At 34.0% G+C, this 17,512-nt stretch overlaps 3 protein-coding genes across 6 annotated transcripts; 1 reads left to right on the top strand and 2 right to left on the bottom strand.

Moving 5' to 3' along the window:
• Positions 1-307: 307 nt before the first annotated feature.
• LOC102593249 (heat shock cognate 70 kDa protein 2) lies at positions 308-3,153 on the top strand. The gene is made up of 2 exons (XM_006348936.2): positions 308-638; positions 1,238-3,153. The coding sequence occupies exons 1-2, from the start codon at positions 425-427 to the stop codon at positions 2,971-2,973; spliced, it is 1,950 nt and encodes a 649-aa protein (XP_006348998.1). The 5' UTR covers positions 308-424; the 3' UTR covers positions 2,974-3,153.
• Positions 3,154-3,691: 538 nt separating this feature from the next.
• Positions 3,692-9,215, bottom strand: LOC102593576 (uncharacterized). 4 transcript variants are annotated; one of them, XM_015309437.1, is made up of 4 exons: positions 9,105-9,215; positions 4,386-4,524; positions 4,112-4,294; positions 3,692-4,036 (listed from the first exon to the last, which is right to left on the bottom strand). In XM_015309437.1, exons 3-4 carry the CDS (start codon positions 4,280-4,282, stop codon positions 3,965-3,967), a joined length of 243 nt encoding a protein of 80 aa, XP_015164923.1. In that variant the 5' UTR covers positions 4,283-4,294; positions 4,386-4,524; positions 9,105-9,215; the 3' UTR covers positions 3,692-3,964. The 4 variants fall into 4 exon arrangements, with proteins under 4 accessions (XP_015164923.1, XP_015164922.1, XP_006349000.1 ...); XM_015309436.1 differs by having other exon boundaries at positions 4,112-4,298; XM_006348938.2 differs by lacking the exon at positions 4,386-4,524 and having other exon boundaries at positions 9,105-9,214.
• Positions 9,216-14,792: 5,577 nt separating this feature from the next.
• On the bottom strand, positions 14,793-16,666 carry LOC107060903 (uncharacterized). The gene has a single exon (XM_015309438.1). The coding sequence runs from the start codon at positions 15,900-15,902 to the stop codon at positions 15,012-15,014; it is 891 nt and encodes a 296-aa protein (XP_015164924.1). The 5' UTR covers positions 15,903-16,666; the 3' UTR covers positions 14,793-15,011.
• Positions 16,667-17,512: the final 846 nt, after the last annotated feature.

Here is a 17,512-nt window from a genome sequence, read left to right on the forward strand (position 1 = left end):
AATTATTAACTGACGGTACTTTTATTTAATTTCTCATAGTTTAGATATTTTTGATCTTTTTATATTTTTTTTAAAGAAATAAATATAAGATACGTTTTGCCGATTATTTTTTTTCCAATAGTTGATTGGAACCACAAAATTTGAAAAATATTCACAAGTAGTACGTGGCAGCGCGTATGTGGAAGTCGGTTGTGGGGGCCCATAAAGCGAGTGGTTAGTTTAAACGAACGACCCATTCCCCCCATTGAAATAGGAAAAAAAAGAACATTCTAGAACAAATAACCCCACTCCATTTATACCCCTCTCTTCCCTCTCTTCAAACCCTAAAATCAGTTTTTACTCTATTTCACTCTCTTCTTCTCTCTACCGCCGCCGTTGTCGTCTAGCATTCTTTTATACATTTTTTTTATTTTTTTCCGTCGTCATGGCCGGGAAAGGTGAAGGTCCGGCGATCGGTATAGATCTAGGAACTACTTACTCTTGCGTCGGAGTTTGGCAGCATGATCGTGTTGAGATTATTGCCAATGACCAAGGGAACAGGACGACTCCTTCTTACGTTGGTTTTACTGATTCTGAGCGTCTCATTGGTGATGCTGCTAAGAATCAAGTCGCCATGAATCCTATTAACACCGTGTTTGGTAAGTTTTTACGTTTCAGATCTGTTATTTAGATCTTACATTTTTTTTGTTTTTTAAACTAGTGTTGTTGTTGATTAATAGTAGAGCTGTTGTTTTGAACTAAAGCTGATGCGATTTGTTTATATCTGGATTTTTTTTTGCTGGAGTTGTAGTCATGGAGTTTGTTTGGTTGGCTTTACTTATATTATTTTATCTGTTGGAAGCACTATCAATCTATATATGTCATAGATCTCGTTAGATGTAGGTGACTGTTCTAGAATTGTTTTAAATCTGAATTGTTGATATACGAGTTTGAGCCAGTAGTAGATAAGTACCACTAGATATAAGTACATGAAATCGAGTTGGCTTCTATGGATGCAGCTACATGTTTTAATAGTAATTTCATGATCATGTTTGCGTGACATTGCTATAGGGTGTTCCATCTAAATATGTAATCATTATTATGACTTTGTAATATGCTAGTTGTTTAATTGTATTCATGAATATTTTTTATGCTATTGACCTTTTCAATTCCTGAATCTGAATGTGCTGTTCGTGTTGTGTGTATGTGAATATAAATATTTGATTTAATAATGCTTACTGGGTTTTTACAATGGCAGATGCCAAACGTCTTATTGGAAGGAGGTTCAGTGATGCCTCTGTACAGAGTGACATCAAATTGTGGCCTTTTAAGGTTACTCCTGGACCTGGTGACAAGCCAATGATTGTGGTTAACTACAAGGGAGAAGAGAAACAGTTTTCTGCTGAAGAAATCTCTTCCATGGTTCTTATTAAGATGAAGGAAATTGCTGAGGCCTTCCTTGGGTCAACAGTGAAAAATGCTGTGGTTACTGTGCCTGCATACTTCAATGATTCACAACGGCAGGCTACTAAGGACGCTGGTGTCATATCTGGCTTGAATGTCATGCGTATTATTAATGAGCCCACAGCAGCTGCCATTGCCTATGGTCTTGACAAAAAGGCCACTAGTGTTGGTGAGAAGAATGTTCTTATCTTTGATCTTGGTGGTGGTACCTTCGATGTGTCCCTCCTCACTATTGAAGAGGGTATCTTTGAGGTGAAAGCCACAGCAGGAGACACTCACCTTGGTGGTGAAGATTTTGATAACAGAATGGTGAACCACTTTGTCCAGGAATTTAAAAGAAAGCACAAGAAGGATATCATCGGTAACCCAAGGGCCCTTAGAAGATTGAGGACAGCTTGTGAAAGAGCGAAGAGAACTCTTTCCTCCACTGCCCAGACAACAATCGAAATTGATTCCCTATATGAGGGAGTTGACTTCTATTCAACCATCACTCGTGCCAGATTTGAGGAGTTGAACATGGATCTTTTCAGGAAGTGTATGGAGCCTGTTGAAAAGTGTTTGAGGGATGCCAAGATGGACAAGAGCACTATACATGATGTTGTTCTTGTTGGTGGTTCCACCAGAATTCCCAAGGTACAACAGCTGTTGCAAGACTTCTTTAATGGGAAGGAGCTTTGCAAGAGTATCAACCCAGATGAGGCTGTTGCCTATGGTGCTGCTGTTCAAGCTGCCATTCTGAGTGGAGAGGGTAATGAGAAGGTACAAGACTTGTTGCTTTTGGATGTCACCCCTCTATCTCTTGGGTTGGAAACTGCTGGAGGAGTCATGACTGTCTTGATTCCAAGGAATACGACCATTCCTACCAAGAAAGAGCAGGTGTTTTCTACCTATTCTGACAACCAGCCTGGAGTGTTGATTCAGGTTTATGAGGGTGAGAGAGCAAGGACCAGAGACAACAACTTGTTGGGTAAATTTGAGCTCTCTGGTATTCCTCCTGCTCCTAGGGGTGTACCTCAGATCACAGTCTGCTTTGACATTGATGCCAATGGCATCTTGAACGTTTCAGCTGAAGACAAGACGACTGGACAGAAGAACAAGATCACTATCACCAATGACAAGGGTAGGTTATCAAAGGACGAAATTGAGAAGATGGTCCAGGAAGCAGAGAGGTACAAGGCAGAGGATGAGGAGCACAAGAAAAAGGTGGAGGCCAAGAATGCACTTGAGAACTACTCCTACAACATGAGGAACACTATAAAGGATGATAAGATTAGTTCTAAGCTTAGCGCAGAAGACAAGAAAAAGATTGAGGATGCCATTGATCAGGCAATTTCATGGCTTGATAGCAACCAGCTTGCTGAAGCTGATGAGTTTGAAGATAAGATGAAGGAACTGGAGAGCCTATGCAATCCCATAATTGCTAAGATGTACCAGGGTGCTGGTGGTGAGGCAGGTGCACCTATGGATGATGATGATGCTCCTCCAGCTGGTTCTACCGGTGCAGGCCCCAAGATTGAGGAGGTCGATTAAGTCCTAGTTTTATTTCTTAGTATAATAAACTATTCTATTATATTGGCTACTTTTTATGTTTTTGAACTATTCTATTACATTTTGGCTACTTTTTATGTCTTTGCTATGTTAGTTTATTAAGCTGTTGAATGTTTTCATCGTTGATGGCTCTTTCCATCGATTTTTAATTTTTTATCTATCCGTTGTTTGGAACTATTAGGCTGAAATTTTGTCTTTACAACTGGCCTACGACTTTGTATTATTGGTCTATATTTTCCAAGTTAATAGCGTAGAAAAGATATTCCAATTCTGGAATAAATAATTAGTTATTGAATGAAAATGTGATTTTCTAGAAAGATATTTGAAAAACAATTACAAAGCAGCTTATATGGGAAAGAAATAATCTGTTACAACACTTGGTATATAGTGTTCTTTTTTTTCATATAAAGTATAAACAAAACATTCTCGAGGACCTATTTCTAAGCGGATGATTTAATACCATAAAATTGTTCCTTGGAAGGAAATAAATCATTGGTTTCCGTTTCTCGAGTCACCAATCTTATTTAAAATTACGACAACAATCTAAATTTTTATATAATGATAAATTATTCATTTGTTTTATAAAAATGGAACAAGTAATGTTGTATGGTAGACAAAGATGGAGGGAGCGAGTACATTTCTAGTATGATTTTTACCACCCTAAGAGGAAATGGCCCATTTTTAAGTTGTACACAAATACTTATGAGTTAATTTTCATTGTAAGCCAAAAAAAGCAATTCCTTCTTATGTCCATTTCTGCTGGCACAAGTTTCTGCACTTTTATAAGACGAAAAGAAAGAAACAATTGATCAACTTTCTAAGGCGAAGATCCACAAATAAATAGCGTTGCGCAACTGCCTTTTGAGTCTGCTATTAATCAAGTACTACAGACCATCTCAGAAAAATGTTGGAGAAACCACCTCTGTATCTAACTTCAAAACATGCCCATCTGCAACCACACTCTCGATCCAAGTTACTTTCTTCCCCTGCTAAGCCTCTGCAGATGATAATTGATGCTACCCCAGGGCTTTCTGTTTTTGCCACTCTGCACAAAAGGTAATACAAATTAATCTTTTATGTGAAAAGAAGAGTTGATAGCAATATGCACTATTCAAGGCACCTGAGCTTCCATGCAGGTACTCAAAAGTGACTTTTGCCTGCCACATTTCTCGTCCTTGTTGTGATTTAAAGTCAAACAATTTAGAAACGAGACCATTTCTTTCGCGCAAGGTTTCTGAAGACTTCCAAAGTTCCTTGGGTTAATATATAAGGTGCCAGCTTTGCGTCCCATACTTCCTCAGATCTAACTAAATATAAAGAGGACGCTGTTAGACATGGCTTTAGAGGAAATCAAATCAGTAAAATCAACAGGCAGAAAACTCATATAACATTACAATGTTCACAGTTTGAGAGAAGCAGGAGAAACAACATTCCTGATGGAACAGAGAAGAAGAAACACTTCAACACTCTTTTGCAATCTACATTATTCCCAACTATCAAAACACTGCAAACCAGTGGGTCACAAGTTCTCAACTACAAAAGTACCCAAAGGGTCATGAGTATAGATGAATAAAAGGAGGTACATCAGTTATAACTACGAAAATGCATATTATGTTAAGCAGAACAACAAAAACTCCACTAGAATACAAGATAAGAAGTGAATATTGCAAGTTGCACCACTAGATGCTCATCAGAGTCAGACTAGCCTTTTCACTCATGAAATATTCAAATAATGTTTTTGTTTTTTACAGAAAGCACATTCAAACTTCACAGTGACAGTAGTTTGGCTGTGAACAGTCAGATTATTGCCTTGATTGTTTCTAGAAAGGCTACAATGTTTTCCTACCCTGCAAAGTTGGAAGTAAAGCTTATTTCAAGTATTTTCTGCAACAATTTTATCAAACAAAGAAATTTGGAAGAGAAGCAACAAATACTTTCATTTGACAGATGCTTGGCAGGTCATGCTTTAAACTTTGGTAACCTGATAGCTTCTGCAAATTAGCTACTACTATAGAACTTCTAGACCACAACCAACGCAACTAATCTGCCTCTTTCTCATGGATGCTAGACTTTTTTCTACCTACAACAACAAACCCAGTGTAACCCCACTTGTGGTTTGGGGAGGGTGGTGTGTATGGAGTCTTACCACTCTACCTTGTGGAGATAGAGAGGCTAGACTTTTTTCTACCTATTGTTTCTATTTTTTAGCGCATTTCTGACGAGGGTAATTATACTTTACGGATCTACACTTCATCGCAAGGTTTCCCACCAATGAACAGAACGGTATCCAATATCTCCGCATGTTGAGGGGAGAGTGACTGTTACTCTCCAGGGGATAGAGATTTCCAAGTCAATTAGTTTGACAAGAGTGACATAGACTGGTCAGTTGCTTCCCATGAACTGTTCACCGCAAAACCATACCTTATGGAAGTAAATTTCATGTTCTGCTTACAACACAACCCTCAAGGCAATAATAAGAGCTTTTTCTCATGGTAAAGGATATTGGGAGCCCATATTCTTTCTCCCGAGTTAGTCATGAAAGATTTTAGTGCCTAAAGTTTCAAATGCAAAAATTGTTTCAAAAGTTGAAACTCAACTCATTGCCTTTTGATTAATAGAGATTTTGAACTCTCCGAGCATGGGAGATTTTTATACATTACAAACATTCAATGACAATTAGTTCTTTTTTGATCCATGACACCAGGTAAACTAAGAGTCAACACTCACAAGTCTAACATTATGTTTAAGACAAATAGTGATCACAATGCGAGGCTTCTCATCTCCTCCATTTGCTTAGGGGTGAAACCAACTCTATTTCCAGAACTTTTAACCAACTAACTAGATCCAATATAAGAAATAAAATCAATAATGTCAACCTATTAAAGTAGATTTTGGGAAATGATAGGTAATCTTTCTATCCCCACCAAGTAAGGTAGAATAGGTGACATTGACAAGAATAAGAAAATGAAGAACCTCCTCCTGCATTTGCTAGTAAAAAAAGGCAGACACAACAACTATGTCTCAATCCCAAACAAGTTCAGGTCCACTATATGAATCCTTGCTTATCTATATAAGCTTGAATCGTGTCATCATCATATCAATTAGAGATAAACTGGAAAACAAGTGATATATATAATAATATTAAAAGTACTCTAACAAGACTACATCATATTCCGCACTAGTAAATGTCACCTATATGGATTTTTTTTCTTCTTTATTCCCTACCTTTAGCCAAATCTGCATTGATCTCAAAAAAATGCAGGTCTTTCAAGACAACTTTCTCCCATGTAATTTTAAATCTGCCTTGTTCAATCTTAACACCTTTACTAACAATAGTATCACACATACAGACTGGCGCATCAGTAGATCGATGCATGCAGGACATGACAAAACAATCTCAAGCGACTTTCTCTTATTCTATCCTCACTGCGTTATACTTTCACCTTCTAGCAAATATGGCCATTTTCATCTTATCTAATTTTGTATGGCTGCACGTCCATCTTAGCATCCGCATCTCTACAACACTCATCTAGTGAGCATGTTGGACATGATGCATGCATGCAGGACATGACCAAACCATCTCAAGTGACTTTCTCTTATTGTATCCTCATGGCATGCTACTTTTACCTTCTAGCAAATATGGTCATTTTTATCTTTTCTAACTTTGTATGGCCGCACATCCATCTAAGCATCTGCATCTCCACAATACTCACCCAGTGAATATGTTGGATTATAACATCCCAACAATCACTACCATATCACACTGCTCTTATAATTGTTCTGTAGAACTTCAATTTACTTCGGTAGCCATCCTTATATCGCATAACTACTCATTAGTCTATGATGCAAGAACCCTTTCGTATTTTTACAAGTTAGGATACTAGACAATCAACAATCAACTACCACAATAACTACCTAACTGGTGCTTCAACATTACATTTGTAAAAGAGTTGGATTGATAACTTAAAGGATTATTTCCAGCAAGACATATCCTTTAAGGTTGGCAGTTCTATGGTATTTTGGAAAGATAAATGGCTTGGTGACTCCACTTTGTAAGTCATGTACCCATCTCTTTTCCTATTAGCCATTAGTCCAAACTCCACAGTGGAGCAAACCAGATCAAGCAACACATGGGATATTCAATTTAGAAGGAATATGCAAGATTGGGAGCTACATGATGTATTTGACCTGTTGAGAAGATCAAAACGGTTGTTCAGTTGATAGCCAATGCTCTGACAGATGCAGTTCCAACTTCCAAGGAGGGTATATACAGTGTAAAGGAAGGTAATCGCAGAATGAAGTTATTGATCTATGGCCCTGGAGGCTGGAAGTTAATTTGGAGAACAAAGTTACCCCCAAGGTAAGTAGTTTCACTTGGACAGCACTGAAAGGGGCCATCCTGACTCAAGACAATCTATGTAGAAATTTTCAGCTTGTTGGATAAATTTTACATATGCTAGTCAAGCTTAGAATCTATCAACCATCTTTTTTTGCACTGCCAGTCGCTGGAACATGTTCCTATCCGTTTTTGGTTTCAGTTGGGCACGACCCCAGAGTATCAAGGAGGCAGATGAAAGTTGGGAGCTTTTGGAAAGTCAGGAAAGCCATCAAGAACAACTGGCAAATGATCCTAAGTTGTATTTTTTGGTGTGTGTAGACAGAAATGAATAGAAGGTGTTTTGATGGGGTTTCAACTCCTAACTCAGTATTTAAGGCTAGGTGTCTGCTACAGCTTTTCCATTAAAGTAGTTATATGCTCCTGCAAATGATGTTGTTTCTTTTGTAGATCTCATTGGCTCTCTGAGCCTGGCTTAACAGCCTACTTTTGCTTTTGGTTAGCTCCTGACCTATAGAACTTTGTCTTTGAAGCTAACATCACTTTTGTATTCTTTGCATCTTCTTGAGGCCAGCAAACAACATTTTACTTCATTGAGAAAAAAGAGTTGGATTGAACTAATTGAATTTTTTGACTCCATTCGACTTGTGTGGGTCTATAAAAATTAAAACTTCAATAAAAGATGGATGGTACAAGCTAAAATCTAAAGAATACTGAGTACAACACCAAGGTTTTCTCATACTCATGTCTTCTTATGGTTAACTTATTGCCTATTTACAGAATTCACATTCCTCAAGGTTTCTCAAACAAGTCGGAGATCACCCATCATAATCAAAGAACTAAATTTACCCATTTGAGGTACTAATTTAAAGCTTCGCAGTGAAAACTTTTGTTAAAAATCTACAACCATGTATCAGATATTAATTGACCTCTAGACTTTAACCATGTCATCCCCAGATTTATCTTCCATCAATGAAATGACACGGAAAGCTTCATTTATAATTTCACAATTAGAATTGGCTTCATGTATCAGGAGAAACCACCATTCTGAGAAATCACTGTGTGGAGAGTTGTCATGTGGATAGACAAAAGAATCAGGATATCAAATGTATAGTACTTGGGTGTAACCTAACAGACAAAGAAATAGTTTAAAACCATGGGATAGAGAAAAAAAAAAACTAGGTAGTTTATCCCCACCCTCCTAAACATTTGCCAGCAGAGTTACGCGTTATTTGTGCTAGCAGGAGGTAGCAAGTTTCTGCTCGAATAATCTAAGTGCAGGCAAGCTATCTCAAACACCACTATTATGAAAAATGCTACTGAATAAGTAGTAGCATGTGAACTAGAACAACAAGCTAAAGTATTTCTGATAATTTACAGAACAGGCATATAAACTAATCATTCAGTTGAGGTTATCCCACTCCCACTTATTCTTCAAGAACTAATAATTGCTACCTAAAAAACAATATAATAATCTTTCTAGTATATACAGTTCTTCAGTATTAGAGAAATTAACTATAAACTTCTCAAACATAAAACCTTGTGAAAAAAATTAAAACCTAGAATCTTAATAATGTGAATTTATGAATTTCACCTAATAATACAATGATAAAGGCGCCATATTTATCAATATTTCATTTGAAAATCAGTTTTCACAAAACTGATAGGAAAAAACTCAAATCTAGATTACGTAACTTGGGAAGAAAATAAACAAAAAGCATTTTAAATCATAATAATAACTAAGTAGTATACAAAACCGATTTGGAGAGTTTCTTACAAGTGAATTCGCCGGAGAAAATGAGAGAAGCGAGTTCGCCGGAGATGGAGAGTCTAGAAAGTTCGCCGTGAGGGAGGAGATCGAGAATCGGAGGAAAATAACTAGCAACATATTGGGCCGGAAATCTATTGGACTTTGGGTTTTGTTATTAATTTTAGCCCATGAGTTTGAAACCCACAAGTCCATTTAGCATGAAATAACACCCAACCCAATAACTTTAGGAGTGGATGACTCTCGAAATTTACAATATAATTAATAACTTAAAAACTTACTAGAAGATATATAAAAAAATTGAATGACTCTCGAAATTCTATCAATACCACATAAATTGAAACAGATGAAGTAGCATATATTATCTAAAAATTATGTAAAAAATATTATAAATCACAATAATTAATAATTTAAATATTTAAAAATCATATTAAAATTTGATCAACTTTCCAAATTTCATCTATGTCACACAAATAATAATAATAAAAACATATATTAAACGCGTGCTAGCACAAGCTTCACTATCTAGTAAATCATATATGGGATATCAGTACAAGCCCAAAACAAAGTATCTCACAATACATGGATATTTGAACTTTGAAACTATTTGATACTCCCTCCGTCCCATTTTATATGTCACATTTTTACTTTGCACTTGCATTAAAAAATGATGTAACTTTACCCTTCTACCCTTATTTAATGTTTTCTTAAGTCAACTTTATAATAAATGATGAATACATTTTCAAGATTAATTAACTACTCTATCAAGGGTATAATAGGCAAAATATGGTAATTTATGCATAAATTTTATAAAATGACAAGTATTGTGGGATAACTATTTATGGAAAGGAATGACATATAAAATGGGACGGAGGGAGTATTTATTTTCAATTATCGATTACTGAAATTGAATTTTGAAAATACTAAATCAAATATCAATTACTCACTTCTATTTATACAAAATACATGATAAAATAGCAAAATGACAAAACTATGTTTATCTTTTTTCGTAAAACTCATTACCATTTTTGATAAATGAAAAATAAATATTTTAAATAATATCTTCTATATTCAATTCTAGTCAATAAATCAAATCAAGAAATTAATCTCTATATTAATATAACCAAATCCTATATACTAATTATTCAATTATAAGGTTCCACATTGTAATAAATTCCTTTAGAAAATGTCCATTTTCACACTTTGCACGAAGTATACTCAACATGAACACTTTTACCAATTAAATGATGTTAAAAGTTGATGTGTTACCTTTTTATCTTTAAATAACTATATATTCTAGTTAGAGGAAAATGATTCTTGTTTTGGCCCAAATATTCCACTACTATCATTATGATATATGTCCATTAGTTACACAACAATCCCATTTGTTTACACTTGAATTAGATAAACCATAAATCATATGATGTAAACTTGTAAAGTTAAGTAAATATTTTTATTATTAGAGAAAATTAGGACAACTCCCCTTATAGCACGCAAACATATATATAAATGTTTCTACACTTTGAAGCCAAGTTTTGTCAAAAAGTCTCAACAAACTAATTAACAAGTCAATTCTTTCAATTCAATGCAAGCTGTAAAACCTATTTTTTCCACAAGTAAGAAAACTAGATTTTGTTCAAATTCTAATCCACTTCCAACTGTCAACCATTAGCTAACTTTTTTTTTTGTTTTCCACTGGTGTCCGGAGTCCACATTGGAGCTCCGACTAAATCCCAATCGAGCAACAAAATTTTTGAGGGTGGCACTCCAACAAGATTTTCTCCATACTCAGGGCTCGAACTCGAGACATCTATTAAGGATAAAACACTCCACCAATGCACCACAACTCACGTTGGTACCATTAGGTAACTTACTACAACTACAGTTATCTTTCCCTATCAAATGGGATTTAAAGAATAAAAAAATATTTTTTAATGAAAATTTTCATGTTTGAGATTCGAATTCAAAATCTTATTCTTTTGTGACGAACCTTATTGGTGAAAAGAGAGAGAAAAAAAGAAGAAGTTACTTCCTGATTGATTCCCTCTATTCTCAAGCTCTTTTGGCTTTATAATATGTTCAGATTTTTGGACAATTTGTCTTCATCTTTATTCACCATTCGATTCAATTTATTTGTCTAATTTTAACTTACACAAAATTTAAAAGAGTAAATAAGACATTTAAATCTTATGATTTAAACTAAAACTATACTTATAATATAGTAATATACCATAATATCGTTTAATTATGTAATTTTAAACATGTCATATTAAAAAAATTAAATTTAAAGAGTTATCCAAAAAGAAACTAGACATGTTATAATCAATACAAGATTTATAGTTTTCCATTTTACTTGGCCCTAAATTGTTGCATGAATTGGCCACAACTTGTCATTCATCTTTTTTCATGTTCAAATGTTGGGTTTGTGGGGTCCTTGGAATGTGTACCATAGCTAGCCAACATTCAACAAAGTGCACGACCAGCTAGCCAACAGAATCACAATCCCACTATGCTTTCATTTATGTGTGTACTTAAAACCGTTTAGAATCAAACTAGCTTTATCGAGATCATTAGTAGGTCTGGTTCAAGAATTGCATAGATTGACGGATTTGAAGATTTGTTCATATCATAACAATAACATATTCAGTAGTTATTGAGTGAAGTCTCATAATTGAAGTCTAAGGAGAATAGAGTATACGTCGATCTTATCACTATCTTAAGGAGATAGAAAAACTATTTTTGAAAGACCTTCGGCTTAAGTGTAGCAAATTAAATTCAAGTACAAAGAAGAATGAAACCAACATAGCAACTAATAAAGCAAACAATACAGAAAAAAATAAGAACAACAAAATAATACGATAATCAAAACATAACAAACAACATATATATATATAAGAAAATTTGTCCATTCATAATGAAAATTCTTCCGATTAAGTTTCAACTATTGATAAGACCGTTAATGCTAGTCAACTATTGGATGTACTCTTCATATCATTAGATTGTTAGGGGCTTAAATTAATGGACCAACATGAATTATGATGATTAAATATAAGCTATAACCCCAACTTACTAGGAATTTAGGCATTATAATTTTTGTTATATGGTATGTCACTTGGCCTAAGAATATAATTGTGGCAGATATATTCAAGAATCCTAGCCCATAGATTTTAGTGACAGAAATTAAATATAGGCAAAAGTGTTTGTCATAACCCCAAAAGATAAAATTATGTCAGAGTCTGGCCTTTTGGCACTACACATCATTTGTAATTCAAATTTGAATGAATCAAAATAGCTGCATGTGAAAGACCTAAAAGAGTTTTTCTTTGTGGTCCTTTTTTTGTTTTTAATTGCTCTTATAATAAGGTAAAAAAGAGTAGTAATTACCCACAAAATGGACCACATCTGTTAAGTCAAGTCCTCTCAAAATTAACCTACCATTTCACAGTAGATTTTCAAAAAAATTATCAATATGTTTGACATATGTTGTTATTGTGTTTTCGATTATCAATATTTTATTATTGTTAGTGTTTTTTTTCTTTTAGAGTTTGCACTGTTTTTTTTAAGTAATAGCTACATTGTTTTTATTGTTTCTTTTTATTTTACTTGAATGTGATGTACTTGTGTCAAGGGTCTTTCGAAAATAGTCTCTCTATCTCACATGATAATGATAAGGTTTACGCAATGACAGAACCACATATAGTTGAGGGGTGTCGACTGACATCCCTTCGTCAGAAAATTATATTGTGTAGCTAGAATACAAATAATTTTTACGTATATATATATATATATATTACATATTGATACTCCTTGACTTCTACACGCTTTTACTTCTTTATATTTTCATACACCTTATGGATTTGCGTACACTATATGGCTATACCCTCTACAAACCCCACTTTGTGGAATTTCACGGAATTTATTGTTGTTATTGTATCTTCAAATGTCTGTTCGATCATAAAATTTAACCTTCAAATATTTTTAAATATCCCAAAACTATCCTATCAACTTTCCACCATTCATTCAAGAAATAGGATCACAACTTAAGCCTTGTTTCTTCCTCTTTCCCATCTTGCAAGTAGATACAAGTTCAAATTTTTTGACATTGAACTTTGGTTTTAATATGTGAGTGACCACTTTTTTGGCCGAATTGCGTGATGACAATGACATTTCTTGTTTTATTGGCAAAAGTTCCAAAAGAAAAGAAAAAAAAAACAAGTCACAGATCACATAACTTGTTTTCAACTTCAGGACTTTGCCTTTTTCCTGTGGTCTGAACATGGCTGCTTCCATAGGGCAATGCCAGTGTAAACTTTAGACTTACGAGTCGTTTAGCATGAGATATAAGGTATAATAATCTCAGAGATAAACTGCAGGATTATTTTATCTTGCATTTGATTGGAGGTATTATGCAGTCTTGGTATTATTAATCCTGCCATTTATACCTTAGTGATCGGATAAGTTATTCCATATACATGGTGGAATAACTTATGCCATGATAACTTATTCCGAGATAATTAATTTTGAGATAACTTGTTTCCAACCAAACAACACTTTAATATATAAGCATCTCGCTAAACTTTTTGAGATATTCCATTTAGACATTAAAACTGATCATTATTTCGATTGAACATCTCAATTCCTAATAACTTGTTCTAGTTAGTCTCTTTCGGTTCATATTCTTGGAAATCTTTTTGTGCGTGTTCTCATTTGCTTATTAGGTAATTAAGTTAATCAATACATACAAAATTCACCTCAATAAGCCATAAACCCCAATACATTTTTTCCTACTTGAAGTTGATGAACATAATTAAAAGAACTAACTATTTAATAACCAAATGAAAATACACGCAAAAATACTTTCAAAATTTGAATCAAAGGTGTCCATCGGAACACTTTATTAGGAATTGAAATATTCACCTACAACATGACTTAATTAGAGTGTTTATATACAAGTTTAAGAGTCTGACTTACTAGGTATTAAGCCAAAAATTTACCTATGGCCTATCCTAATGCCCCCCATGTGGCTTTCCTTTTCCTAATGGTACACTGAATTAACAAGAGAAACTCCTACCATAAATGGTTAAGTGTTTCTTGGAATAAAGAAAGAGCATTTTTCTTTAAGGAATCAATTGAAAATGAAATGAAAGCAATTTGTCCCAATCTTAACCATGTTACCTATTTTTATGGATAAATAGTTTCTAACAAGAATAATTAAGCAGTATTTAGCAAAATTAAAAATGTGTGGAACAGTCAAACATGTTAAAATGTTGTTTTGTTATGGTGTTTTCTGAGCAATATAATCACATAATATGATAGAATAGCTAAAGAAAACATTTCTCAAATCATATACTATCAAGAGAACTTATACTTTTTGCAAAATTATCTTACCCCATTATAACAAGTAGGACATCATAATGTGGCATGATGTGAGTTCAGGTGGGGAGATTTGGTTTCGTAGCCCTTTTTCTATTCAATTTATAAGTAGTCATAAGAGATTATTTCTCCGTTCATATGCAACAACAATAGGAGATTAAAAAAATTAACCTTTTGACTTGCTGGAATATTATTCCATTAGTCATAGAACATAATCATTCAAAATAAGAATAACAGAGTTATTAATAATCTGATTTTCAGTTTTATCATTTTAGACATAATATGTAGATTTACCTATAATCAATCATTTATAGGACTTAATGATTCCTAACAACAAATTCATCTCTTTCCATTGGAACAATTATTAACAATCTCAAGCTAAACAAAACCATTACCACTAAGAATCCAAAGAAGTTACAATAAAAATCTCTAATTTTCTATCTGAAAAACTAAAGTTAATTAATACAAGAAGAGGTAATTTGCTGTACTTTTTTTTGGTTAATAGATGAGAAAGAGGTTTAAAAAAACATAAATAAAAGAAATTTAAACCTCTCCATCAATTGGCTTGTAGGTTGAAGGTGAAGAAGCCAATGGAAGTACCTTTACACAAGTAGTAGAGTTCATTTGATGTACTTGTATTTGTTGAAGAGGCTCTCTCATTTTGCTCTTTCCAAGAAAAGATATGAATGACCCTTTTTCCTCTGTTGAACAAACTTCATTCTTGATTACCCTTTTTTCTGCTTCTAATTCTATTAATCTTCTTATAAGTTTCTCCTCGGCGTCTCTAAGGAACTTGAACTTTGGAGGGGGTGAAGATTTGAGTTTGTTTAACTCATTTTCATTTGAGGATTCAAAGAGTGGATTGAATCCTTGACAATTGTAAGAATCAAGATTTTGACACTTAATTGGTGGTGATGACAATGGTGTAAGGATAAGGTCACTAAAGCTTTTGTTTCTTGAACATGTTCTACTTCTATCACCACATCTAGATTTACCATCTTCAGATTCTAAATCCTCTTTTGTTTCTTCCTTAATTGTGAAGAGAAATCTTGGAGGTCCACAAAGATTGTGTAACCTCATTAACTCTGATTCTACACTATCTTCACCATATCCTTTTAGCAACAAATCTTTGCTATTCCCTAACTCCAAATCTTGATCTTGATCATGAACATGACCATTCATTTCTTGATTTCTCACTGTGTTGCTTCGTTGTTCGCTGCTAACATTGTTTACAGAACTATGCTTCTTCCAACAAAAAAGATGAGAAAATTCAGTGGCAAAAGGGGTGTTGTTGTTGTTGTACTGATCCTCTGTTTCATTCTTTGGGATTCTTTTTCTTACCCATAACAAGTAATACAACTCTGCTACAAGTCCCATGAGGATACAACCAAATACAAAACTCAAACCAATACCTAAACCACTAAAAGATGACATTTTTAGTCACATCCAAATCAACAAACTACAATCTTGCACACAATGACACAACCCTTTTGTGGAATTTTCCCAAATGAGCAAAAAAAGATACTCAAAAGCAACAATCTATATACTAAACAACTGAAATTGAAAAATGACACAACTTGAGAGCAAAAAAACTCAATCTTGCACACAATCCTTTTCTAGATTTTCCCCAATGAGCCAAAAGAGAAACTCAAAAACCAACACTACTTGCAAAATTCACAATCTTGCACACAACTTGTTTGTGGAAATTCCCAAATGAGAAAAAAGAAAACAGAAAAACAGCAGTTTTCCCAAATCTATTTACTTGAGCAACTTACATAAACTTCAAAACCAAATCAAGAAAACCATTTAAAGACTACCCATTTTTTCCTCTGAAGTTCAGATCCTGAAACAACCATTAATTGATTCCTTAAAGAAAAAAAGACCCTTTTTTGGGAACATTATAATATATATATTTGCCTTAAACACACGCTAAGAAAAAAGGTGTGCCTGTGTGGATACTTACTGCGGTGGAAAAAGGGAAAACAGAAGGAAAGGGAAAGAAATTGAATAAACAAGTAAGTTGTACAAAAGAAAGTGGCAGAAAGTATATATTATCTATGATATTAAAAATATGTAGACTAGAAGGGTGTATTGAATGGCAAAGATGGGAGTTTATGTACTTTAGTGCAAAAAATGGTTGGCTATATGTGTCGAAGTGTCTTTCCAAAGATAGCTCATCACATGGGCTGGCAAAAAGCATGCAATAGATAATATTTGTGTGAACATGTTTTTTGAAGGGATATTTGAAAAATACTACTAAATAATTCTAGAAATAGGTAAAATAAAAACATTTTAGAAATAATAATTATTTCAAAAAGGTTTTTCATGTGCTTGTTAGTATATGGAGTTCAAGAAAAAGGAAATATAATAGTCTGCTGATTTTGATATATAGAGTAGTTTATGTTCTTGTCACGCCCTGAGACAATCACTTAGACGTAACGCGGTGCTTAGAAGCTAGAGATGTAAGTGATCCCAAGCTAACCGCATGACATGATACTAAGATAGCATAATAAGATTGAAAATATTGAATGCGGGATAAAGTCTAAAATAATCTATTATTATAGTACTAAACAAGAATATGATAAAAACAACATAAGCGAAATTTAACTGTCTGTCTGAAAGTCTCTACTAATACAGGTTGCTAGAACAAACCTCTAACTAACACGAACTGTCTGAAAACTAAAATAAAGCACTGAAGGAAAACATAAAGGTCCGTAAACCCACTCGTAGTCACTGACATAATTAATCTGAAATTAGAAGTCTTATCTACGTACCCTTCCCATGAGTTGTAATACTACTTACGAACCGTAAATCTCAAAAATCTGCAGACTTCCGATCTTTTCTACACTTTTTCTGATTTTATTTGAGTTTGTATTTCTGAGGTGTTACAATTCTTGAAGGAATTTAAGCCTTTTTATTAGTTGTTGTACGAATGATGACATAATTCCTTCGAAATTTACAAAGCCTAGGAAGTTCAAGTTTCAGTAGTTAATTTGAACTTTCCACAAGAAAAAAATTATTTTTCTTATGAGTATTTTGAGAAG

This window comes from Solanum tuberosum, unplaced genomic scaffold (genome assembly GCF_000226075.1).
Source record: "Solanum tuberosum cultivar DM 1-3 516 R44 unplaced genomic scaffold, SolTub_3.0 scf00101, whole genome shotgun sequence".
NCBI lineage: Eukaryota > Viridiplantae > Streptophyta > Magnoliopsida > Solanales > Solanaceae > Solanum > Solanum tuberosum.

What these genes read in the sequence shown, in the direction of transcription:
- LOC107060903 (XM_015309438.1), bottom strand. Translation starts at nt 15,902, where the DNA reads ATGTCATCTTTTAGTGGTTTAGGTATTGGTTTGAGTTTTGTATTTGGT.
- LOC102593576 (XM_015309437.1), bottom strand. Translation starts at nt 4,282, where the DNA reads ATGGGACGCAAAGCTGGCACCTTATATATTAACCCAAGGAACTTTGGA. An exon ending in GTACCTGCATGGAAGCTCAG is followed by an intron (nt 4,037 to 4,111) that starts GTGCCTTGAATA and finishes CCTTTTGTGCAG; the next exon opens with AGTGGCAAAAACAGAAAGCC.
- LOC102593249 (XM_006348936.2), top strand. Translation starts at nt 425, where the DNA reads ATGGCCGGGAAAGGTGAAGGTCCGGCGATCGGTATAGATCTAGGAACT. An exon ending in TCCTATTAACACCGTGTTTG is followed by an intron (nt 639 to 1,237) that starts GTAAGTTTTTAC and finishes TTACAATGGCAG; the next exon opens with ATGCCAAACGTCTTATTGGA.